At 27.3% G+C, this 26,449-nt stretch overlaps 3 protein-coding genes across 5 annotated transcripts; 2 read left to right on the forward strand and 1 right to left on the reverse strand.

The window, feature by feature from the left end:
• Positions 1-1,653: 1,653 nt before the first annotated feature.
• LOC122522751 (S-adenosylmethionine synthase) lies at positions 1,654-7,312 on the reverse strand. Of its 3 annotated transcripts, none has more exons than XM_043644029.1 (9): positions 6,568-7,312; positions 5,678-5,755; positions 5,467-5,589; positions 4,124-4,236; positions 2,996-3,139; positions 2,550-2,768; positions 2,285-2,467; positions 2,062-2,195; positions 1,654-1,819 (listed from the first exon to the last, which is right to left on the reverse strand). In XM_043644029.1, the coding sequence occupies exons 1-9, from the start codon at positions 6,680-6,682 to the stop codon at positions 1,714-1,716; spliced, it is 1,215 nt and encodes a 404-aa protein (XP_043499964.1). In that variant the 5' UTR covers positions 6,683-7,312; the 3' UTR covers positions 1,654-1,713. The 3 variants fall into 3 exon arrangements, with proteins under 3 accessions (XP_043499964.1, XP_043499966.1, XP_043499971.1); XM_043644031.1 differs by lacking the exon at positions 4,124-4,236 and adding an exon at positions 4,828-4,940; XM_043644036.1 differs by lacking the exon at positions 6,568-7,312 and adding an exon at positions 5,975-6,223.
• Positions 7,313-15,362: 8,050 nt separating this feature from the next.
• On the forward strand, positions 15,363-19,262 carry LOC122513954 (phospholipase B1, membrane-associated-like). The gene is made up of 7 exons (XM_043630496.1): positions 15,363-15,649; positions 15,997-16,098; positions 16,174-16,385; positions 17,571-17,747; positions 17,992-18,290; positions 18,548-18,726; positions 19,077-19,262. The coding sequence occupies exons 1-7, from the start codon at positions 15,499-15,501 to the stop codon at positions 19,220-19,222; spliced, it is 1,266 nt and encodes a 421-aa protein (XP_043486431.1). The 5' UTR covers positions 15,363-15,498; the 3' UTR covers positions 19,223-19,262.
• A 1,544-nt stretch (positions 19,263-20,806) lies between these two features.
• On the forward strand, positions 20,807-25,694 carry LOC122521045 (phospholipase B1, membrane-associated-like). The gene is made up of 8 exons (XM_043641438.1): positions 20,807-20,911; positions 22,677-22,786; positions 22,905-23,109; positions 23,301-23,477; positions 23,575-23,734; positions 23,914-24,073; positions 24,182-24,333; positions 25,516-25,694. The coding sequence occupies exons 1-8, from the start codon at positions 20,807-20,809 to the stop codon at positions 25,692-25,694; spliced, it is 1,248 nt and encodes a 415-aa protein (XP_043497373.1).
• The last annotated feature ends 755 nt before the right edge of the window (positions 25,695-26,449 follow it).

Raw genomic sequence — 26,449 nt, forward strand, 5'->3', positions numbered from 1 at the left:
ATAAAGAATCATTACGCAATGTATATTATAGATGAAGAATATTCCTAATACTCGTTACGATTTTTTATAATAATAATAATAATAATAATAATATGTCAAGTACATATGACAGAGCTCAGTATTCTCATTATTACTATACAAATATCGTACAAAGTAGCCTAACTAAATTTTTAGTATTTTCACATATTGTGCTATGAAAACGCCCATTATATATTGAATAGATAAATATATTTCATTCTATAATGCTGCTATATCATTTAATAATAGACCACACGTTATATATTTATAACGATCGAGTGACGTGAATTGTTAGAAAAAAAAAAAAAAAACTAGATAAATAAATAAATGAGAAGAGCGAAAAATGAAAATAAAGAGAAAACAAAGTAGAAAAAACAAAAACAAAAGGAAGAACAAAAGCGGAAGAGAAAAGTTTTCTGACCGTTTATTAAAAAAATTTATTTTATTATAATTCATGTATATTATGATCACTTTTTTGTGCATTTTTAATTACATTGCCAATGTTGATAAATATATATATATATATCATCAGATCAAGGAAACGTGCTAAGTTTCTTCGATTCATCTTTTTTTCCTTTTACACACATTTTCGTCATTGTTTAAAATCATAATTGTTAATACATATCAATCATTCGTTTTATATTTAAAAAATTGAATTAATTTCTCTCATCATGTCGAGCTTTAACAATAAATCTATGCTGGAACGTCTTTCTATGTATAAGTTAATAAATCGGATTATCAGATTATCTCTGCTCTTAATTCAGATTCAGAATTATTATGAAAATCATTTATTTTTTTCGATAAAACCAGATTATTATCATTATTATTATTGCTATTATTCGATAATTATTTACTAAATGTGATTACTATCTACATGATGTGGCTACATAAAATTCACGAGACATATGTCGCAGTCAATAATATATGTGAAATAATTATTAAATCAATATATATATATATAGAGATTTATGTGAAAATTATATGAAAAAGAAAACAAAAAACTCTCATATAATTTCAACATGACAAAGTCGTGTTATTATCCAATTAATCGTAAGAATAAAAAATTTTTCTTTCTTTTTTTGATAAATACTTATTAGTTCACGAATTTTCTTTATTTCTTTTGCATTCTTTTCTTTTTTTATTTCTTTTTCTCTAATTATATATATATATACTAAAAACTAGTTTCCGTCAAATCTTTACGACGTGTAATGTCTGCTATTAGATTCAAGAGGAATTAAAAAGGAGGAGCAAAGGACTGTCCACGCCGTCGTATCGGATTATGCACAAAATTTGTACTATGCCTGTCATGATTTATAGACACGACATATTTCATGGCGTATTAAGAATCTAATGTAGATGACAGACCACTAGTTCTCCCCCCCGTTTTATATTATTGAATTTAAAAATAAAAATAAAAAAAAAAAAAAAGAATTAAGTAATATAAAATAATCAAATAAATTAAGAATAAAAACCGAATAAACATGTGGTGAATGTAAATCCAAAGATTTTGAATTAACTTTGATGAGATAAAAGATTTCGCTTCATGGATATAAAGGGAGGGAGGCAGAGGGAGAGGGGAGAGAGAGAGAGAGAAAAAGACAAAGGAGGGCAGACAAGGAGCAAGGGGAAGAGGATAAGTAATTATTAAGACGCTCTAAATGAGTAACGTCTAATGATTTAGTATGCATCCTCTCATCAATCGAGGTTCAAAATTTTTGGTTGTTCCCATGTAAACCCATCACGACCAAAATGACCGTATGTACTGGTCTGTTGATAAATTGGATTACGAAGATTCAACTCTCTGTAAAAAATGTTAAGTATTATGTATTTTGTATTTGAAATTATTTTGTTTTTCTAACATAATATCTTGTTCGAATTTTGTATATATGAATTACGAATTTAATGTATTATGCAATATTATATTAAAAAAGATATTCTTGAAGAAGTGAGTAAAAATTATTTGATATTGTTCGAGTTGATATAAAATATGTTAAATATGAAATAATGTTAATACTAATGAAACAAGAATAGAAATATACTTACTTAACAATTTTTCCTGGCCGTAAATCAAAATTTTTATTAACTATACCTAATAGTTCATTCTGTGATAATTTTGAAGTACCATAGTCAAAGACTGTGATAGAAAGGGGCTCTGCAACACCGATGGCATAGGAAACCTGAAATGAAATATAAATTAATATAAATTAACTTAATAATTAAAAATTAAATAAGAAAAGTACTGTTTCAAATAATCCAATAATTGTACCTGTACAAGACAGCGTCTGCAAAGACCTGCTTTTACAAGAGATTTAGCAACCCATCTCGCAGCATATGCAGCTGATCTATCAACTTTAGTGAAGTCTTTGCCAGAAAATGCACCACCTCCGTGGGCTCCCCATCCACCATAAGTGTCTACAATTATTTTACGACCAGTAAGACCAGCGTCGCTCTGTAAAAAATAAGTTACGGTCATATATATATAAAGATGATATTTTGTGTTATATATATTATTTGCAAAATATTGATTTTACCTGTGGTCCACCGATGATAAAAAGTCCACAAGGATTGACGTGGAAAACTGTTCTATCATCGAGATACCTTGCTGGAATAACTTCTTTTATAACTTTTTCCATAACAGCTTTACGTAATTCATCCAAGCCAATTTTTTCACTGTGTTGCAAAGATACGACAACTGTGTGAACTCTTATTGGTACGCAAGCTCCATGATCCATGATGTATTCACATGTGACCTTAACAAGAAAAAAATTAAGTTAAATATTTATAACTTCTGTGGTATTGCAACGACAACCAATTTGTGTTTTATATTAAATAAATACATTGTATAACTGATTATTCTCAGAAATGTGTTCTCATCATGGCACTCAAGAGTAGCAAATACAATTAAAAAAACATCATTGAATAATCTCTTATAAAGAAAATTATCTATGTATAAATAAAAAAGAAAACAAATACAAACTTGTGTTTTAGAGTCTGGTCTTGCCCACCATAATTCTCCGCTTCGTCTTAATTCCGCTATCTTTTGATTTAATTTGTGTGCTAATACAACTGTCAATGGCATACACTCGTCAGTTTCATCTGTTGCATAGCCGAACATCAGGCCCTGATAGTAAAAATTTCAATTAATACGATTGAAACTTATATTAGAAAAATAAATTTAAAAGCAAATAATAAAAATAATATTTGATAGCAACGAGATACAAGTATTTTACTAATTTATAAAACATAAAGAGTTAAGCACATTTCTTTTTTTTTATAATGCATATACGCATAGAGTACTAAAAGTATAATAAACTTAAATAAATAAAAGACAGAGAGAGAGAAAGAGTATTAAGAAAATAAATAATAATAAGGTGTTACATTGTGTGCATGCAAAATAAAAGGTGCTACACAGAGCAGAATAATATTTGGAGATCAAAGTTTGGGGTTTTTTTTAAAGTATATAAATGATTTAGTTAACAATATAAAAATGATATGATGAAAAATAAAGAAAATGTAAAAAATGATATTTTTACATGTGTATGAACAGCATAAGTGTGCACCTATGAATCGAGTGACTGCAAATTAAAAAAAATAAAGATGTATTATCGTAGGCATAGGAAATGAAGATACGAAATTTGATAGTGCTGTTATATCGCTGATTTATCAATAAGGAAATAAATACAGAAACACATTGCAAGATTGGCTATTAAATAAATTTAGTAGAAAAAAAGAAAACATCGACAAAAGGAATAAAATTGATTAATAGAAAAAGAATAGGTTTCTTTTTGTTGTACGTAGCATGAAAAGCACAATTAATTAAATTACAAAAAGACGTAACTACTTTTTCAAAAGCACAGGTTTTTCTTGAGCCTACAGTTCTAAGAAAGAAAAAAAAAAGAAAAAAGTTAAATATGTACAAACGTGTATCTAAAGAGAAGCGTAGAAAAATAAATATTAATACTACTTTAACAAAGAGCTACTAATAGATAACTACAATAAGATTGTTAATAACAGAGAGAAAAAAATATATATATATATATATTATATATAAATAAGAGAGGAGGAGAACAGAATAGCTGAAATAAACGAAAGAGCGCTAATTGACCTGGTCTCCTGCTCCTACTTCCTCATCGCTACGATTTTCATGAACGCCCGCGGCTATATTTGGTGACTGAGCATCAAGAGCCAAAAGAACACTGCACAGCTTGTAGTCAAAACCTGTAGAAATGATGGGTATGAGATAAGAATGATCACCATTCCGTATATAATAACATTGTCAGCTTATGTTGATATTTTTTTTTTTAAATCCTGTTATCCCATGTAATATTAATAATACACAGCTCATGTTTCCTAAATTAAAATAATGATGTTTTTAAATTATATTTTGTCGTCTGACTTAATTGAGATATAATTTAATATACATAGTACGGCATAAACATATCAAATCAATTTCAATGTTAACGATATATATATATATAATATATATATCCCCTAATTATTAATGTCTATCTAAATCTCCTACATATTGTCCGGATCATTCCTACTTTTTAATTAATGAAAATGATGCGAGTTTAAATTTTAAGGAATATAAATGTGTATATATTATCCTAAGGTAGTTCAAGTTACTTTAATTAAAACGCACGTACACATAGGCACATATGTGGAGTGCGCGTTAATACCTGCGGATACATTTGAGAGGAAAAGGAAGATTTGTATAAAATTAAAGAAAATAACAGAGAGAGGGAAGATCGTTGATATTAAATAATTATTTGGCTGCTCTGTGGCACGGGCTGAGAATCGATAATGTACCTGATCACCAGCACCCAAGTCCATCTCTTCCCTGTCCACATGAACACCATCAGCGATATTTGGAGATTGTTGTTCTAGTGCCACCAAAAGGTTCAACGTACGCCAGTCGAATCCTGCCACGACCATGATACGCTTACGTTACATATTCTTATGCATTCGCGCTTAATATTCTTCCATATGATAATGAATGCGATTAAACGTACCTCTCATCGATCGAGTCATGGAAATTTTCCAAGTCCAACATCTTATTATATATAAATGACATATGTAGCGTAAAGCATATCTTATATATAAATATATATATTTTATGTAATATTCGTATAAATGACAAATCTTTCAAAATAATGCAATAAGTATTTTGATGTTTGGTGCTTGCAGCTATCGTGCCATGATTCGACCGTGTATTCATAAATTTAGCTATGAACAATATGAATTGGGGGCAATTGAAGTCAAATTCGGTCATAGGTGGCCATGCATATATGTCGGTTAATTTTTTTTTTTCTTTCAATGCTATTATTATATCCGTATAGCTAATATTTCAGAAATATAACGTAGTATAAAAATTATCCAAAATAGACCACAAATAGTATCAAAAGAAATGCTTGTGTTAATTCATATCTCTATAGAAAACTATTTTACCTTTGGAAGAGTCATCATAACCGATATGGTTAACGGTCTCACGAACAATCTTTTGGTAATCTACCACCGCTTTAGATGTTATCTCTCCGCAAAGTAGTATCATTCCTGTTTTGGTGACTGTTTCTGTAAAACATATATTAAACAAATAGAATATTTAAATTAAGATTATCATTGATAAAAATTATGCAAAATAGAAAGAAGAGATTTTTACCGCAAGCAACTTTGGCATCGGGATCTTGTTTCAAATGTGCATCCAGAATGGCATCACTTATTTGGTCGCACATTTTATCTACAACAAATTTAATCATAACAATAAGAGATGTATAATAATTGGATTAGTATCCACTGTTTAATCATTTTGTATTCACTGCTTTGTTTAAATGAAACAGATAGATAAAAAAGTGAATGATCTAGAAAGAAAAAAAAAAAGAAGACATCAAAAAAGATAAATGAAAATTTTTCTCAATATTTGAAATAAAATCATATATTGTAATAAATGCAAACATACATGATGTATATAATCAAATTTTTAATCAAAATGATATTGCACGATATTAACATCTTCTTGCTGAGAATTGCTAAATATCGTCGACAACGTGCTCGCTTAACCTCGAAATTCATTTCATTGAATATTCCAGAGCATTCTAAGATAAAGTATAAAGTAAATCCAACGGACATTGTTACTTAACAATCGAAGTTTTAAATAAGTAGAAGAAGAAAGGGGGAGGGGGTGGGAAGGGGTTGCTAGAAAAGAGAGAAAGGCGGAGAAAAGAAGAAAGGAAGAAAAAAGGAAGAAAGAAGAATTGGAGAGAGGCGTGCGCACGCGGGACGATGGTGAACATACATTATATCGTTTGCTTCTCGATTACCAAAAACTTTCATGGCGGCATACAACACGCGATCAAAGTTGAGCACCTCTTTCTTTCTTTCTCTCTCTTTCTCTCATAAAAGAGGTAGGAGAGAGAGAGAGAGAGAGAGGAAAATGAACGTATAACGAACATGTAGAAAGAGATACAAAATGATGCGCTTTTTAATCGTTTCGAATGAATAAACTAGTACCTAAGGTAAGATCTAATATATGAGATTGAATTTAGAGTTTACCTGGATGTCCTTCACCAACCGACTCGGAGGTGAATAAAAAACTAGTATCCTGCTGAAGTTCGGGCGGTGTGTGCCCGTTCGCGTATCCATTCATGTGGTGCGCGGTTTCCGGCATTTTTCTTTTTTTCGACGACGTCTTTGCCGTTTACTTTAATCCTTTCTTTTCGTTTATTTTACACACACACACACACTCTCTCTCTCTTTTTCTCTCTATGTTTCTGTATTTGTGTGTTGGTCTAGAGATTTCTTCTATCTTTCGGTCTCTTTCTATCCTATTCGTTTTTTTTCTATCTTTTTTTCTCTCTCTTTCTCTCCTTTACCTCTTCTCGTTCTTCTTCCTCTTCTTGTTCTCTCTTCTGTTCTTACTTCGTAACTCTAATGGTTTCTCGGCACGCGTTTTAAGGCCGTCCGTTTCCGATTCTTTTCCTTCTTTGTCGTGTAGCAGTCTTAAATAGGTAAATTCGAGGAATTAGGATTGGAGTAACGTGTGTCGGATTTTGTTCGGAGGGTATCGTTTAATACACGCCGACTTTGTCTATCTCTTTCTTGGTTAATTATTTTTTTTTCTTTCTCTTTCTTTCTTTCTTTTTCGTTTCTTTTCTATGATATTCCTCCTTAAAAGCGCGAAACGAACTCAACAGAAGCACAGCGCACGACGTAATGGTCAGACGGGCGAATGCACCGAGTGAACGTATGGGCAGTTAAAGAGGCTCCCCGCACACTGGCGCCCGTTATTTATAACCTTCGTTCGTCGGCTCCAACATCGGCTAACTTCGGGTCACGTGGTATTCCGTCTCCCGGGATACGAAGATTGGCGCGAAATTTGTTTTTATTACTAATGAAATCTTATCGTTCTTCTATCGCATTCTTGCTTTTATTTTTATTTTTATTTCTCGATAATGATGAATTTGCATATTATTATTCATTGATATTTTTCCATACATTGTGAAACATTATTATTATTATCGATAATTATTTCTCAAATTTCATCGAATATTTTAAAATTATTTATTGCTTTTTTTCACAAGTTTACATCGTTGTTTTTCTAAGAAGTAATAGTCATTGCAATATGATGCAATATTCTTTGATTTTCTTATTAGATTTATTTTAACACGATCTATTTTAACGATTATTTGAAATGTTGATAATTATTGTATGTGGCATAATTATAAAATTGTATTGTTCGATGGATAATTTTATTTGCAAGAACTTGATATCTTCTTATTTCATGCTTTGTAATGATTTTTATGTTTAACGAACGTCACAATTGTAATAATAATACGGTAAATACATTTCATATTCGTGTTATCGCGTTATCATTTCAAAGTTGTGTATTCGATCTTTGCTTCGGACGTACTAAATTTAAATTCGATTTTTTTAACTGTCTTTTGTAAATTGGCAACACTCTTTTACAATACGTGACAATAACAATAAGTTAGATTCATATTCTTTAACGTAGCATATGTAACAGTTATATTCTAACAGAAATAATAATAAATGTATAAATTGTTTAGAAATTTAAATTTCATGCTTGTGCATGTCTGTGTACGTTTATGTATATAAATTATAAAATATTATTTAAAAATATTCAACTATCGATGATCGTTCACTCAAATATTTATATAAAAAATGTGGCAATCATAAAAATAAAAAATTAATTATTTACGAATTGTACAAATTAATTTAATAATTTTTGTTATACAAGATTCTTTCTCCAACACTAATGCAACGGATGTAAAATTATGACACTTATTATAAATAACTCGTATAAAATAACTAAAAATCTTTTATGATATATAAATATAATCTTTAAAAGAAACAAAAGAAAATAAACTTCAAGGTTAGAAAACCAAAATGAGTATAAGAAAAATGAATTTTTCTAACGATTGGAATTATTCCAAACGTTGCATTGGCATTTGTTCTGTTTATTGCTCAATAATTGAATGATAGGATTAATGTGTCAACAATTATATTTTTTAAATTCATAACAATTGCATTAACAATAATTATATTATTTTTTTAAACAATACAAAGCACAATTTATAGGCATGGATTATTACGCAAATTAATGCAAATACATAAAATAATATAATACATAAAAAAATATTTGTGTTCGTATTAGTAATAATTTTTTTGTAATTTTTAACTAACAATTTATTTTTCAAACGAGCTTGTTTATCATTAAAACTATGCTGGAAAAGAGATGATGTTATTGCATTAAGACTCTACGTAATTATATATCTTACGTCATTATAATATTCATATATAAATGTACCATGTGCTTTGATAGAAGAATATCGTCATAATAATTAATGAATAAGCATTACTTGCTTATTATAGAGTATCAACATTTCGCAATAAGTATACATTGCAGTATCATTCTAGTATCAATTCGAAGTAATCTTTCGAGATATTTTTACACTAAAACATCAATCTCTTCACAAAAATATTTTTATAGAATTATATCTTTTTGTCTATTTCTTTTTCTTTTAATTACAGCTATAACATTTGATCTAATCAAAATATCTATTAGTTGTTATAGAAATAAAATGAGAAAATTTTGGTAACGTTATCAATATATCGATATAAGTTCAATATTTAATAATTCTGTTACAATATGTCAATCGATAGATCGATAACTAGTTGATAAGAATGATTTTTTGTAAACAATTTTATATCTTCATAATTTTTTTTTCTATCTCTTCCTCTCTTTTTTTTTTTTGATTCTAAGTTGTTTCATAATTCATTTATTTTTCAATAGCTAATTCAACCGACTAATCATCGATAATAAATGAACTCGATAATCATTGATTATATTTGTAGATCAATTAGCAATGTTTCTATTTGTTTTTCGTGAGAAAAAAAAAATCCCCGACAGGAAAAAATAAATACATGGCTGTTGGTAGGTGATGAAATAATTATCAAAATGAAATGTACAAACGAAAATAAAGAAAGAAAGAGAGAGGGAAGAAAAGTAAAATAAAAAAATATAAGATAAGAGGATAGAACGATGATTTAATAGGCAATTTTTTAATTATGCTCTTAAAAGAATGATATATTTAGCATATTCTACAAAAGTTATTATTATCTCGCGGTTGAAAAAAGTGTTAATTATGCATATGAAAATCAAGCGGATTTAATTTCTGCTTGATCAGCTTAGAACGGTTGTACTTACACGTGTCTAGAATTAGTCCATGGAAAAAGAATTTGTGATAATATATATTTATATACATATAACACTATTCATCATTCCTGAGTTTATCTCAATCGATAGATTCGACCGATAATCGATTCTTATCGAATTCTCGTCTAATTTTCAATAAATTTTAAAATCAATCGTAAAATATAAACGCGATTGTGTTTATTCATTTTAATATCATCTATTTTTATTTTTGTTATACTAAAAATTTATATTATTATAGAAATTAACTTTGTAATTATTTCAATTGACTTTTACAACTTGATAATCATTTTAAACGTTACCTACTTTGAATATCTACATCTTTTATTAGTTAAATTTTTGTTTATTAAATCATCAAGACGTTCGCTTTCTTACTTTTTTCACATAAGAATACGCGTGATAAAGATACGACATGATATTAATTTCAATAGTAGAATATTTAGTAGAATACAAGTTAAAACTAGTTTGTATGATTTAAAAATGACAATATTCGAATTTTTAAATATCCACCATTAATCGTATTATCTCTGTAATAAAAAAAAAACAAAATAAAATTATATATAATTAAAAATAGAGAGTGAACTATTTTATTTTGTTCGGTAGAATATTGTCGAGATAGCACGCTGATAAGATATTATTCCTTTGCATAATCCTTTACATAAAAGGTCGGTCATGGAAGGCAACCAAAAATAGAGTCACGAGTTCTCTGAAAAATAAAGACAAATTTCTTTTACAATCGGAAAAAAAGAAAGAAAATAAGAGAAAGAAATAACAAATGGAGTGTTTTTGTAATTTCGGTATACACAAAAATATTTCATAATTTAAATTACATACAGTTCTATATTCTTTTATTATTATTATTATTTCTTTGTAAAAAAAAAAGAAAAAAAAAGATATATATCGATATTATTTCGATGCTATGAGTGCATTTTAAAGGAAGTTGAGATCTTTGATCTTTTCAAACGTTTAGCTGGCAACAATAAATCAAAAGTGCCAACAAACGTAACCAAGATATGTATCATCTTTCGTAAACGACATAGATATGTATTAAAAAAAAAGGAAAAAAAAAAAATAGAAAAAAAAGGAATAGAAAAGAAAAATTTGTTTATCCAGGATAAAAATGTTACGAGAAAAGAAAGCAACACGAGCTATACGTGGTGGTATATTTTTACAAGAAAAAAAATAATAGCAGAGACACATAATCGATCCGTTTTATTAGCAAAATTATAAAATTAACATTTATTAATTATAAATAGAAAGTGGTGTGACAGCTTGATTGGAATAGAACAACAAGTATTTACGCATTTATCGTATATATTGATCGTAGATTATAATTCAATTACAATTAAATATATCTGTTCAGTTTTCAATTCAATTCACTATTTTCTAATCAACGATAGAAAATATTTGCATTTTCGATGAAAATAATTAAAAAAATTATCTTTCGATGTATATTAAAATAAAATAAATATTTATAAGAAATGTTACTGAACTTCTTGCTTAATTATTTTTATATATTTCTTTTTTGTTTCTTTTTTTTTTTCAAGAAAAAAAGTAACGCCGTAAGTTGAAACGATCTTGCTCCCTTTCTGTTTTGATATTTTTGATGTTTGAGGAAGAAATGAAAGTGAAGAGGAATAGCTTGAAAGTGAGGATAGAGAAAAAAGATAAGGATTAAAGAAGATAAAAAAAGGAAAAAAAGAAAGAAAGAAAGAAAGAAGAAAAAGTTACTCGAATCAAAAGTTCAGCGACCCTTGACACCGTCTTGTGTAGCAATGAACGACACAGAAGAGAGGTAAAGTAACTAAGTAAGTATGTAAGTAAGTAAGTATGTAAGTATGTAAATATATAACTGCTTACGATGAAAGATTTTCGCGAGGGGAGAAAGTGGAAAGCTTACAGTGAGAGTCCAAAGACAGTAAGATAAAGAAGATAGAAAAGGAAAGAAACATGTGCTTGCCTTAACCTTGACCTCTGATAATCCTCGTATTCCACTCAGGCTCTCGCCCTCGAGAAATCTCTCGGCTCTTTTTTCCTTCCACTTTTCAACGAAAAGAACGAGTTAAAGAGTAAAATTGTGTATGAGGGAGAAAATAATTTAGAAGAGTAGTATGTACATGTATATTAGAAAATGAGTGAAAGTATCTACGTGTGTGTGTTAGAAAATATAAGTTTTATAGAGTATATGTTGAAATAACAATGTGTGTTAGTAGAATATATGTGTGAGAGTGAAAAAAAATAACAATACGTATAACAGAATAAGAGCTCGAAAGTATTTATGTGTGTTTTTCAAATGTAAAAGAATAAGAATATATGTAAAAGAGTGATATTACGAATATGTGTGATATAACAAGAGTGAGAGTATCTATAAATGTGTTAGAAAATGAATGAGAGTATGTGTTGGGATAAAATAGTTTATAGTATGTAGATGTGCGAGATAAAACGAGAAAGAGAGAAAGAGAGAGGAAGAATAGTGGACGACTTTTGCATGAGAAAGAGAGGCCAGCAACTGGATCGATTCTCAATGACGGAAGCAGCTGCTGGAAATAGACGAAGATAAAAGAGATACCTAAATAATTGAAGGAGACTCTGACCCGTGTTCCCAAAAAACACAACATGTACACCTTATAGATGCTATTTCGTAGTAAAGGGTAAAGGTCTATGATGCAATCAACGCATATCTTATTTGTTATTATTATTATTATTCTTTTTATTTTTTTTTTAAATTCAAAAAGCCTCCCACAATATACAAAATCTAATTTTTCGTTTACGAATGCAATAGAGCCTATGATGTAATAAACGTTATTATTTTCTTTTTATTCATTATTTGAATTCTTCATTTCGTCATTCTTTCATTTTCAAGAATGAAAAATTTGGAATTTCGTAGATAATTTCGTAGTTGGGGACAATTTTTGTAATTTTTCTCTCTTATCAGTTTTTTCTTTTTTTTTATGCGAATAAGAAATGCATTAATTGTAATCAATCGAAATAGAAACATCTAAATTACAAATTATTCCGATCGGAGGAATTTTCCTTACGCAAGACGGAAAATATTGATTGTATTCTTCGAATAGAATGATTTTACTAATCTATCATACTAAGAAATGTTCATTTTTCATTGTAGAGTACGTACATATATTATATGAGATTAATATTTGATTAGCATCATGTGTGTTTTTAGAAGATTTTTTTGGAAGAGTTTTAAGTTACAAAATAATCGTATTACTTTTACATTTAAGTAATGCGTTTTCGTGTACACGAAATGCGTGTGTGCGTAAATTGTATCGATCGAATTGAACGGTATATGGGTATTGATATTAACCTAATGATATATTATTTTTTATTGTCGATGTATATCAATTAAAAACATTAATATTTCGAAATATAGATGATAATAGGAGTTTGAATTACAACAAATCAATCGCACGCGCGATATCATTTTTCTTATTTCAAACGATCTTACATATGTTAGAATTATTTTTCTTTCGCATGATGACTAATCATTACGTCACATATTTATATAAAACGTTAAGCTCGTTTAATCGAATTTCATATTTCACATTTATCTTTATCTTTAATTGTAAGAAACAAAAAAAAACAAAAGTATAACAACTTAAAGAATCTAGGATCGATAAAAATTACACGTAAAAAATAATCAAATTTGTATTGTTCCAACAGATGTAAAAAAAAAACCAATGTTAATTGCAGTCGCGTAAATTGTTATTAACAAAATGATATTCTATTTACAATGAAATTTCGAACGAATATCTCCTTCTTTTTAATTGTTCAACGAGAAAAAGAAAAGTAAAAAAAATTTGATAAATATGTTTATTATGTAAATGATTACAAGAAAGATTGTAATTAAGTTTGAATTATAGTCAGATAAATTAGATGTTACTTTTTTGTTATTGGATGATAATTTAGATATTAAATTAAGGTTTTATCGACATTGTAGCGTTAAGTATTACCTATGGATCATGGTCGGTAAATTTCCATATTACAACATAGTTTTTATTACCGACTGATCGTAGTCTGTCATTTGTTACATTGTAATGTTCCTTCTTTGTCGATGTATCGCAGTCGGTAATTCTTGATATACCATAAATTATTTATACGTACGTTTCCTGTTTTTATTAAGACCAAAGCATGTTATTTCGAAGATAATAAAAAGAAAATGTTAACTCGAATAAAAAATAAGATAACAAACAACTTATTCGCGATTACATTGTGCTTGGTAGATTTTGCAAAAATCATGTTTAGAATAAATTATTTTTTCCTTGTTATTCATATTCTCAGGATATCATTAATTCGATTAAACACGTATTACGAATTCAATATACTTCTTGAAGAAGAAAAAGAAGAAGGAGAAGACTTTTTATCGCAATATGTATAAATATTGATGTTTTGTTTACATGCATATTCCGTATCGTAAATTACACCTAATGGCAAAAAAATTGCATTTATATACATTGATATGTAAACCGGCATCTTTTTACGCAATAAAATACATTGTATTTACGAGCTTTAGATAACGTCATCGAAAAATAAAAAAAACAAATCGATTGTGAAAGAAGAAATATTTGAACATTTCATTTAAAATAATTGAAATATTTAAACGCGTTAGTTTAATTTAACATTATATTATTTATACATATTATTGAAATGTATGTGTCTATAAATAAAGCAACATTCTTTCTTCTTAACGATTCATATGCAACACAAGTTTTTCCTCTCACAAACACGCTACCGTTTGAAGTAAACGCCTTTGTTACACCTTTCACGGATTCAATGATCTCGTTGTTGTTCCACCTATATGAATAAATAATTATTCAATACGAAGAATTGCATTCATGCACCAACGAAACGTTCGAAGATAAAAATTGCAGTGTAACAAGTTTGAAAAAAAAAAATAGAATGGTATTCATATAACAATTTGTTCTAGTTAAGAAACTACCGCAATTACATGTACACACATAGTAAAATGAAGAATTTAATCAATTATACGTAATAATCAATCATTCAATACGATTATTCATAATGTTATGAAACTCACGATTAAATCTTATGTTAGATAAAGATTATATATTTTTTCAAATCAAATCTTATCTCATGAAAAATTACAAACGTAGTATATCCGGGTTTGAAATATAATCAAGCTCGCAATTTTATCATTTTCACTTGCACACACGTTTATAGATAACGTTTAAAACCAAATGAAAGTAATTCGATCATAAGGTTTTCTTTTTATATGATTATAGGAAAAAAATTTGGTCTTAATCGAAGGTCAAAAATGAAGGTCAAGAAATAAATTAAAAGAATCTTTTCTACCGTATGATTATTTCTCAAGTATGTTTATGTCTCAACAAATTTAAATTTGAGAGTTATATTTTGGCTATTTATGTGGGTGCTAGCCCATCAATTTCTATGTTACGAGCAAGATAAATTTGAATAACAGGTATTTCCTTAATATATAATAATTTAAGTTAAGAAAGAAATATAAAAATATTTGTTTTCTTCGATGTGAAAATAACCTTCGATCTGTTAGTACGGTGGTGGTAACAGCAAGGTCATACAATACATCTCAGTTTTTCATGGTCAGAGCAAGTATTCAAGCAAAATGTATTCTTATCGTCAGATTGTTCGATACTTCTGTCAGAAGAGCATCAATAAGTTATTAGCGTTAATTTTGTAGACAGTGTATAGACGTAATTTAATTACTATTATACTTATTTGTAAATTATTTTGCAACAATGATTAAAATAAATTTGTGTATTATTCTAATTTCTCTTATATTAATTAATCAATTATTTACCTCAGTATTATCGCAAAAGACATTTCTAGACAGTCCGGATAATCTTCGGCTCTATCGATTGATTCGTGTCGGACTTTTCAGAATTCTTGGTACGTGTCTCTCTTTCTCATTTTAAGTATTAATTAAAGATCGTTAAGTGATATGTGTGAAAAGTTTTCTCGTGTTGATTTCAATTAGTTTTGTTTCATTATTTAATTAGGACAAATCTATGACATCTATTTTTAAACGAATATATTAGCACAAGTATAACTCATAATCGTTGAATATTTTGGTTTACATTTTACTTAAGTGTTTTTAATTTTTGTATTCTGACAAAATTATTATAATTTGAGTGATATTTGTAATAACGGTGTTAATATCAATAAATAATATTAACGTTTGTGTCAAAACAGATTTGACTTTAATTATGATATAAATTAATTTGATTAATTAAAAGGTTCTACAAGTACTTCAGAAAGATCATTGCGAAAGTCCAAAGAGTTAAATAAAATGCAAGAACAGATTGCAGAAAATGTTTCTTTTCCGTGTGACGTGAAAGGTAAAAAAAAACAAAAAATATAACTTAAAAAGATTTAACGTTTTGGATAATAGTGAATGGATTTTTATTAAACAGGATGGAGATCAGATGTTAGACCCACGAATGTTAATCGTTTAAAACCAGGTGACATAGATATTATTGCATCTATGGGGGATTCTTTGTCTGCTGGAACAGGAATCTTTGGATCGAACCTTCTTCATATTTTAATTGAAAACAGAGGAGTTACTGCTGCTGGTGGTGGCCAAGATACATGGAGAAAATTTTTGACTTTACCCAATATACTTAAGGTATCGTACAAAGTTAATTCTTTTCTTTTTTCTTTTTCCTTTTAAAATTGTCAATAAAATCATTGGGCCAAGTTATACGGAAAATTTATCGAATCGTCAATTATTTAAAATTAACTATATTTCATTTAAAGATTTTATTTTACAAATAAAAATATATACAAATAAAAAGAAGTAGACTAATTTCTAATTGGTTTTCTGTTTTTACGTTTAATTACGAGTAATATAATTAATAAGATATATTTGTAGTTAAACCTCGGATTACGAGTAACTTGATTTACGAGTGTTTCCGCAAAACGAGTTGCAAAGTGAGGATTAACTTGTGTAATTTTTAATTACAATTGTATTTTATAACATTATACGTATAAAATTGTATTTTGTAACATTATGTGTATTTTATAACGACTGTTTTTGATTACTAACACATTTCTGAAACGAATTATGCTCGCAAACCGAGGTTCCATTAATTCCGGTAATTCCGGTTCTGTGTGTTTGATTATATTTTATTTATTTTTATGGTATACTTGTAAAATCTTGAATATTATTTAATTGTTATTAATATTTTAACTATTAAAGGTAGCGGGTAGGTACTCCTACACGATCCCGGTTGAGGATAGACCTACTTCAAGGATGCGACCCTGCCTACGCAAGCCTTGGATTATCTCCCAAGACCATACGGGGGAATCCATTGTCCCATCCAGTATCCTTATCTAAAACTATAAAATTCCCTAACACACCATCCTTACACCATCTTCCAACACGTCTTTAGCCAGCGAGGAAGATTAAGGTTAAAAACCTCTCAATATGAGAAAGGCTTTTGTCCAGCAGTGGACAGTATAGGCTGATGATGAATGAATGAATATTTTAACTATTAGATATTGATTTAAAGTATTCTTTCATTTCTAAATGCCGTAAAAAAAAAAAAATCTTTGAATGAAAAAACTACATGATAATTTTAATAATTTGTATTATATATTAATAAATTACGTATTTTTCGAAAAATTTGATAATTTTCCAAGGAAATAAAGATCGATTATTTATTCTTACATTATTTTACGAATCGATTACGATTAAATTTTTAATTAAAATTTTTTTCAGGATAAGATTTATTTTTGATTTAACCCGAGTCAAAATGTAATCTTACAAATGTTGACGTTCACTAAACGTCATATTACTTCCTTCTTACAGGAATTCAATCCAAATTTATACGGTTATGCTGAAGGGGATTATTCAACGTTGGAGAAGGGTTCTAAATTAAATGTTGCCGAGCTTGGCAGTATATCAAGCGATATGCCTTATATGGCATCCGTGCTTGTTAAAAGATTAAAATCTGATTCACGGATTGATATGCAAAATCATTGGAAGGTATTTTTTTCTGTTTGATCTTTTTTATCTTCGTCAGTTTTTCTTCTTTTTTTTTTTTCTCTTCACTTTGTCAAAGATTTTTTATTAGTTTTCAATCAAAAAGAAAAAAAATATCATCTTTTTTAATATAAATAAATAATTCTTCTATGCTAATTTTTATATTAATAATTATCATGTATTACATGTGATAGAAATTTAAATAATGCAAAAATATACTTATACCATAATTTATTTCCTTTATTAGCATATCTCTTTGATGATCGGAGCCAATGATTTTTGCATCTTCATGTGTACGACTCCGCCAAATGAATTTTTGGCAAATCACGAACGAGACATTGTGGAAACTTTGAGAATACTTCGGGACAATATACCAAGAGCCTTTGTGTCTTTTATTGTAGCACCAAATTTAAGAGGACTTGTTAAAACTCGAACCGATGGAAAACCATCTCTTTATTGTGATTTACTTAATGATTTTTCATGTCCTTGTTTATTTGGTTTAATGAATGAAAATAAGAGACAAGAGTATTACAAAATTATGGAAAGGTCAGTGTTCTCTTTTTATAATTATATGTTAAATAATATGTTAAATAATATTTTAAACATTTTATCGACATATAATGGAATACATTTCAATGAGAACTTTTTTTTCTAATCAATTATATCGATTTAATTAGCATTTTTAATTTGTAATTATTGTATTAAATAATTACTTACACATTATACATTAATTATTAATGATTATCGTATTAAATAATATTATTCATGTTACATTTATATGATTATTGCAATTATTTAATTAGGTGGCAACGACTGGAAATCAAAATAAGTAAATATCCTGAATTTCAAAGAGATGATTTTACGGTAATGATTCATCCATTTTTGATGAACGTAGAATTTCCAAAAACTGACGATGGCTATAGCGATCCATCGTATTTAACCGTTGATTGTTTTCACGTATCGCAAAAAACTAACTTTTTATGTAAGTTTTACAAGACACTATTATTAAGAGATCGTTACCATAATAAATACATTATTTGCATTCATTTAAACTATCATAAAAAAGTATAAAAATACATTTATCGATGAAAATGCCATGATTTCAAAAGAATAATAACACGCCTAATCATTTTTTTTAATGCAAATTTGTAATTATCTCTTAACCAGTTTACCTTGTTGAAAAACGATTGACGTATACATTTGATAGTTAAACGATTATTAGATAATTATTTTTTATAATGAAAAATGGAATGATAATTTTTAAATTTTGATCATTTCATGTTGTTATAATATTTTAAATAAAAACAACAACTTTTCGTTTTAAATTTACAGATGCTCTCAACCTTTGGAATAGTTTGCTCACACCTTATGAAAATAAATTATATGAGTTTCTTCCAAGTAAATTAAAGTGTCCTACTAAGAAAAATCCTTATTTATTTACTTATAATAATGTAGGGCTCACTGAAGATTCCAAATGAGATATGTTAAATTATTAGAATAAAATATTTTTCAAGAAAATAATTTCGTTATTCGTCTTATTATTTTACATCACCAATTTAGATTTATGCGAAGTTTGTTTGTAATAAATAAATTTAATGTATAACTTCTCTCTCTCTCTCTCGTCCTTTTTTTCTTTTATTCATACAATGCGTTGATAATATTTTGGGGAAAAGAACTGGAACATTCTACGCATTAATTGTTTATTAACAAAATACAATTCTTTTACGTAATTTAAAAAATAAAAAATAAGAAATATTAAAAATAATATAATACACGTATGGAATATATACAAAAATTTAATATATTATATAATAATAATTATTATTATTATCTATATTACGTTAGTCATTGTAATTAATAATTATAGTTAATTGAAAAGAATTTGATTTCTTTCACAAGTTGAAAATTACTACAATATATGGTGGTAACATTAATTCTTGATTAATTTGTGTTGTAAGTATGTAATTAATAAAAAAAAAAGAAATATACGAGGCATATATAATATATGTTTACTCATTAAATAAGACAACTTGACAAATGTCATAATTACCGATTCGTGTTAGGAAATAAATATGATAGTAGACGGAGATAGAAACGAATAAATAAATGGACGCATTTATATAAAAAAAGAGAGAGAGTGTATTCCTCTTGCACTTATTTACGTGTATCACGTTTTCACTCTTGTTGAATGTAAAATAGTACTAACAATAAGTGGGCTTGAGAATAAATTTGATAGGAATGAACGAAATCGGTGGGGAAAGGTGCCTTAAGCGGAATTGTGGGTAGGTGAGGGTAGAGGAAGGGAGGGAAGAAAGTTGTTGGTTGGTTTACGTTGGTAAATGTCAGGAAGAAATGTTCTTCTTCTTTTACATCATTCATCAGTTATGTCCAGTACTATTTCAAACGTGTCCAAGGACAGTGAGCTATCATCGATGTGTTCTTGTACTTTACCTAACAGTTACAAAAACATTCTTCAACTATCGTTAGCATAAATCATTTTTTTGTATTTACATCGATCTATCGAACGAAAAGTAAAAAAGTTAAAGTGCTCGAACAGTAGTTATTATAGTCTGTTCTTTACTTGGTTTTTTCTTTTTTTCTTTTTTTTCTCTATTAATGATTCTGTTCGAAGTTCAATGCATCGCATCAAGAACGATATTATTGAAGTTATACTTATTTTTAAAAATAGAACATGAAGACCGGAAAAAAGACAATTTTTTAAATTATCGTTGCCATTTGGTAAAATATATAAAAAGGATTGCGAAATTTGATAAAATGAATGAAAAATTATTGTATAAATTGAGTGGTATATATGTTACTCTTTAAAATAATACAAAAGTTTAGAAATATTTTCGAGACGAATTATGAAGAAGATAATTGATTAGATAACTTTGATGATTATTCTTTTAAACATAATATCATTTAAAAGACAGCTTTTATTTTTTGCTGTTTCTAAACATAAAATATTTATATATTAGATACGAGATTACTGATAATTCTAAGTGTATTTCGACGAAAATTTATTTTTATTGGTGAAAAATAAAAATAGAAAATTGTAAGCGATGAAAGTTAGGAATACGATTTTACTGTTCATTATTCAAATAGTTGCCTTTATACAAGGTGCCACTTTCACAGAAATGTTACTAAATCTTTTTAAATCCGGAAGGGTGAGTGATTTTTCAATCATTTTTTATAAATACTAATGTAATTGTCACATTGTCTACATATCATTTGTTTGTAATTTTTTTCATTTGAAATCGTAATTATAATAACTATCCAATCGTAATTTTTTAATATATACAAATATATAACATATTTTTTTATTGCATTGAAAAAAAAAAACGAAAAATATTTGAACAATTTGAAATAATACGCGGTGTATATATATATCAAGTTTTAAAAATGAAATTTATTGAAGTGAAAGATAGAAAAAAAAAAGAAAAAAATAACGAATATGTTAAATGCATTTGTAACTTTGATTATTTTTACGACCTCACAGTAACATTTCGTAAATTTTATTTGATTGCTAGTACATATGTGTGTGCGCGTGTGTGAGGGCGTACGTGTGTAAAAGTAAATTTTAAATGACCATGCTTCCATCGGTCGAAAGTAGCTTTCCGAATAAAGAACCCAAAACAAACCAAATGAAAAGAATATAAAAAAGAACATAAAAAAGAATGAAGAGGAAGTAAATGAGAAACCAGTTAAGTTACCAAAGAGATTAAATTTTGTATATCTTTTTTTCATCTTTGCATTTTTAATTTCTACTTTTAAACGTTTATAAGACAGACACATTAACACGATTTTAATATTTACGAAATTTAATATTTATTTCCTTTTTCATTATTTTATTTATATAAACATATATTAAATTTAATATTTATTTCCTTTTTTATTGTTTTATTTATATAAACAAAAGAGATGGGGAAATAAATAAGTTATAATATTTTTTTGTATATTATTATATTTTTATTTACTATTTTTTATTATTATATACTTGCCAAAAATTTTCTATTACCTCCTATCTCACCTATCGTAGTCGTCTTACCGAAATGTTAGTATCCAACGGTATTTAAGTTGAAATGGGATGTAGTAAAATGCTAATGAAAGAAAGTAAAAGTCTATACGTGAGATGACTACGTTATTAACTTTATTATAAATGGGTGTCAATCACTAAAAGATTTGATGAAAGTATCTACCAATATGGTCAGGGATATCGAAGAAAATTTTTATTTATATATATATATGCGTGTGTGCACGCATTTGTAACACTTTTTATGCTACTTATATTTCATTATTTCTTATTTGTTATTTATTTGTGTAATTTTTATTTTATTTTATATATATTTATTTAATTGTTACATTATTTATTAATGTAATTTTAATAACATCATTTTCCATATTAATAATAATTCGTATTAATGTATTAACCGTTAACGTTGTTTCATTTATATTTAACATTTTATTTTATTCAAACAAAAAGATACATGAAAAAAAGAAAAGAAAATATAGAGATTGGTTATTTTAGTTATTAATTTGAAGAATATCTCACGATTATGCTATGTACATAGACAGACAACACACATACACGTTACATTACGTACGAAATAAATATGTGAAAGAAATTGTTTCCTGACTAAATTCGTATGTTTCATTTTGAGCAATTTAATCTTCTCATTCCTGTTTTGAAATACGTCAGCAACGTAACTCACTTTCATATAAGCATGAATAAGAATCTCGTAACTTTCATTCAAACTCATTATCAATTACTTTTTCCATCTGAGTAAATGATTGTAATAACACGCGAGGAGTAATAATAACGATTAATTCTTGAATTATTCAGGAATGTTTACTCAATACATTTTTTATATATACATCCTATACTTTTAAATTATTCTTTCTTTTTCTTTTTTATTATTATTTTTTTTGTAGGAAGATCTCAATGCTAATGGTATAATTTATTCAATAATTCCGGATGGAGTACGAAGACAACCAAATATACCGAAAACAATTCCGTTTCCTTGCGACATCCGTTTCGGCAGGTCTGATGAAAATAAAATTTAATTAAATATCGAATATAAATATATATGACATTGAAATTAAAAATAATATTATAAGATAGGAATATTTAATTTATATATTTTTATTTGTTTTAATTAGATCACCATATATACCGAACAGTGTTCATAAGTTAAGACCAGGTGACATTGATGTTGTCGGTGGTCTCGGTGATTCTTTGATAGCTGGAAGTGGTGCTTTAGAAGAATTTGCTATTGGAACTTTCATCGAAGCACGTGGTGTCAGTTGGTGTGTTGGTGGCCAAGACAATTGGCGAACATTTTTGACCTTACCAAATTTATTAAAGGTAAACTTTCAATTTTTATTTTAAACAATGAATTATTAATTGATAATATAGTCCATATTTATTAATAAACAATTTTGTTCTATTTCATTATTATTAAATTAAATGATTAATTAAATCAAATTTGTCGATGAATCTCTCTTATAAATTAATAAACGTATATTGAATGTTTGGTTTTTTTAAAACGATAACAGGTATTCAATCCAAATTTAACTGGATATTCGACAGGTACAGGTGAATTTATTTCCTCAAAAGCGAAATTGAATATTGCATTTCCCGTAGCAGCTACCGAAGATGCTTTTGAACAAGCAAAAATACTCGTTCGCAGAATAAGAAATGATCCTAAAATTGATTTTACCAAACATTGGAAGGTAATGATTAACATTGTTTAACGTATAATAAAAAGAATGGAGAATTCATTTAAAAATATATAAATATTAACTAACAAAAAATTGATTATTCTTATAGTTGATCACAATTTTCTTCGGTGCAAATGACATCTGTTCGGCTCAATGTTACAGCCCTGAACAATTCTCGCCATTGCGTCATGCTTATCATCTAAAAAAAGTCTTAGATTATCTTAAAATGGCATTACCTCGTACTCTCGTTAACCTTATTCCTACCATAGGTAGGATATAATAATATAAACCTAACATAAGTAAAAATTAATCATTACCTAAGATGTGTTAGAAAGATTTATTATCTCGTGAAATATTTCATATAATTAATCAAAGAATGTTATATCACTGTTTTTCTATCTGTACAATTGTTAATTAATCATTATTTCTATTTATATAATATGCATAGATGTCACAATTTCTCTTCGAGTAAAACAAAGTACTATGTGTACTATTTTACATCAATTTTATTGCGCTTGTATGCATCGAGGATTTCGATCGCATATTAAAGTGTCAAGGATGGCAACGATGTATCAGAAAGCAGTCGAATCTTTAATCAATTCTGGAAGGTATAATTCCTTTTTTTCTTATAAAAGTATTATAATACGATAGTATAGTAAATAAATAAATAAATAAATAAATAAATAAATATTATAATATAAATATTTTGTCGATAGATATGATCATTCGGAGGAATTTACAGTGGTATTGCAACCATTTATGAAATTATTTAATTCACCAAATGCTGACCCGAGTAGAGCAGGACCAATCGATACTAATTTAGTCACATATGACTGTTTTCACTTTAGTCAAAAAGGCCATGCACTTGGTAAAGAATTTTATTCATTCATTAACATATCGCTATAATACTCTTTGAAAATATATTTATTTATTTTACTTTGATAATATACTTTTCTTATAAATGTGTTACGCAAACAAGCGATATAATTTTGATCATCTAGAATGTTATTGCTATTTTTAGAAATATTGATATATTCTTTTTAAGTAAAACTTGGTATCGATAAGGCAATAATAAGGCAATCAATATACAGGTTCTTTCGTTTAACTCGACTAATTAAAATATCTCGCTTATTTCGTATAACAGACAAAATGTCAGAGGAAAAAAATATTCTGTTCGAAAGTGCAGATATAATGATAGGCTGAATTTTTTTGAAAGGTCATTTTTTTTTTGAAACATCATAGTCATCGCATTTTTTTAAATGCAACTGTATATTTTTACTCTGATATTCTCATAGTTTATAAAAAAACGAATCCAACGACGTGCAACATATTGATTTTTAGGTGACCTTTACCGAGAAAATTAATAAAAAATTTGTCAGGAACTTTAGTACGCGCTCGGAGGATAGTAATGAAGAAACAAATGCAAATCAATTGGATTATTTGGATTATTGGATTATTACTAGATATTTATACAGAATATTTTTTCATCTGACATTTTTTTCTATTGTACTCGTAAACGAGGTAGTTTAGGTGGTAGAGTTAAATTTTCTTTTTGTTCTTTTAACGGAGAGAATTATTTCTTTTATTATTATTATACTGAATATTCGATCGAACTTATCATTACATTCTATATGAAGGATAAATTTATTATACAATTATCTTGACAAAGGAACTCCTTTATATAGATTTCGTCTACGAAAGAAGTATGAAGGGTTGCATGTTGTAAGGAGTAAACATTCTACATAATCAATGATCGGTAATAAAGATTTTTAAAGACGTGTCAAGTTTATATCACTTGATGATAACAATATTAAAAAAAAATAATAATCATGTAATACATGATTCACACTAGATGATCATATGAATGAATTGAGATTTTAATGAAAAGCATACTATATATATATTAATTTGCATACTATTAGGATATCATTTTTCATTAATACAAGCAACTTCTATATGGATGTAGAAATAATGATAAAAATAATACTGAATACTATATTGCATAAATATGATAATTTTGAAATAATAATTGTGATTTATTTTTAACTAGCTGCTAATCTTCTTTGGAATAATATGTTTGAACCAGTTGGAAATAAAACAGAGTGTGGATTACCAAGAATATTAGAAAGGGTTAAATGCCCAACAGAAAGTGCACCCTACATATTCACAAACGTAAATTCAATGATATTTAAACTAACAGGATATCAAGATGGAATTATACCGAGATAACGAAAAATGTATAAAATGTGTTTTATATATGTGTATTAGATTAAATCACGAAACTCTTGAACGAAGTAAAATGGACATTAATTACATTTATACTGTTCTGGATTGATCGATGATAGTTATAAAGATATAAAAGTTAATTAATAAAACTTCAATGTATAATTGTATAAATTAAAATGACAATTTACAACTTAATAATGTGAAAATATTTTTGGACTCTGTAAATGAATGTGATATATTAAAATTATACTCCCTATTATAATTAACTTGTTAAAATTTTTTTTTCTGGTATATAAACCGTGAAAATATATCGACTAAAAATATATTTTTTTACTTTCAGTTACAATTTATAAATATTTTGATATTTAAAATATTCTATAGACTCTAAGGAATAATATAAAACAATAAAAGCTAATAAAAAATATGGTTAAAAAAATATACTAACCTGACAATCAATGGGCGATAACAGATACTTAATGCGATGACAATACAATACTATAAAAGAATGCAATATTTTTTGATAGTATATGATAATATATGACATATATTTTGATAGTATATATAGTATAGTTATATTGTAATATAGAAGTTTATATAATTATATTTAATTTTTAATATATAAACATGTGTGTGCCTTCAGAAATGCATTTATATACATATTTTAAAATGAAGCAATTTAAGACACTCAAATAAAAAAGAATCCAGAAGGTTTGATGATATATCCAACGATGATCACCTGTAACAAGAAGAAAACTATA

This window comes from Polistes fuscatus, unplaced genomic scaffold (genome assembly GCF_010416935.1).
Source record: "Polistes fuscatus isolate 324 unplaced genomic scaffold, CU_Pfus_HIC Scaffold1, whole genome shotgun sequence".
NCBI classification, from domain to species: Eukaryota; Metazoa; Arthropoda; class Insecta; order Hymenoptera; family Vespidae; genus Polistes; species Polistes fuscatus.

Excerpts from the sequence above, each read along its gene's own strand:
- LOC122522751 (XM_043644029.1), bottom strand. The coding sequence starts at position 6,682 with ATGCCGGAAACCGCGCACCACATGAATGGATACGCGAACGGGCACACA. Across the intron at positions 2,196-2,284 it reads GCAGACGCTGTCTTGTACAG|GTTTCCTATGCCATCGGTGT; the intron begins GTACAATTATTG and ends ATTTCATTTCAG. Across the intron at positions 1,820-2,061 it reads CGGCCAGGAAAAATTGTTAA|AGAGTTGAATCTTCGTAATC; the intron begins GTAAGTATATTT and ends CATTTTTTACAG.
- LOC122513954 (XM_043630496.1), top strand. The coding sequence starts at position 15,499 with ATGATTAAAATAAATTTGTGTATTATTCTAATTTCTCTTATATTAATT. Across the intron at positions 15,650-15,996 it reads CGGACTTTTCAGAATTCTTG|GTTCTACAAGTACTTCAGAA; the intron begins GTACGTGTCTCT and ends ATTAATTAAAAG. Across the intron at positions 18,727-19,076 it reads GCAAAAAACTAACTTTTTAT|ATGCTCTCAACCTTTGGAAT; the intron begins GTAAGTTTTACA and ends TTAAATTTACAG.
- LOC122521045 (XM_043641438.1), top strand. The coding sequence starts at position 20,807 with ATGAAAGTTAGGAATACGATTTTACTGTTCATTATTCAAATAGTTGCC. Across the intron at positions 23,110-23,300 it reads CCTTACCAAATTTATTAAAG|GTATTCAATCCAAATTTAAC; the intron begins GTAAACTTTCAA and ends AAACGATAACAG. Across the intron at positions 24,074-24,181 it reads TCTTTAATCAATTCTGGAAG|ATATGATCATTCGGAGGAAT; the intron begins GTATAATTCCTT and ends TTTTGTCGATAG.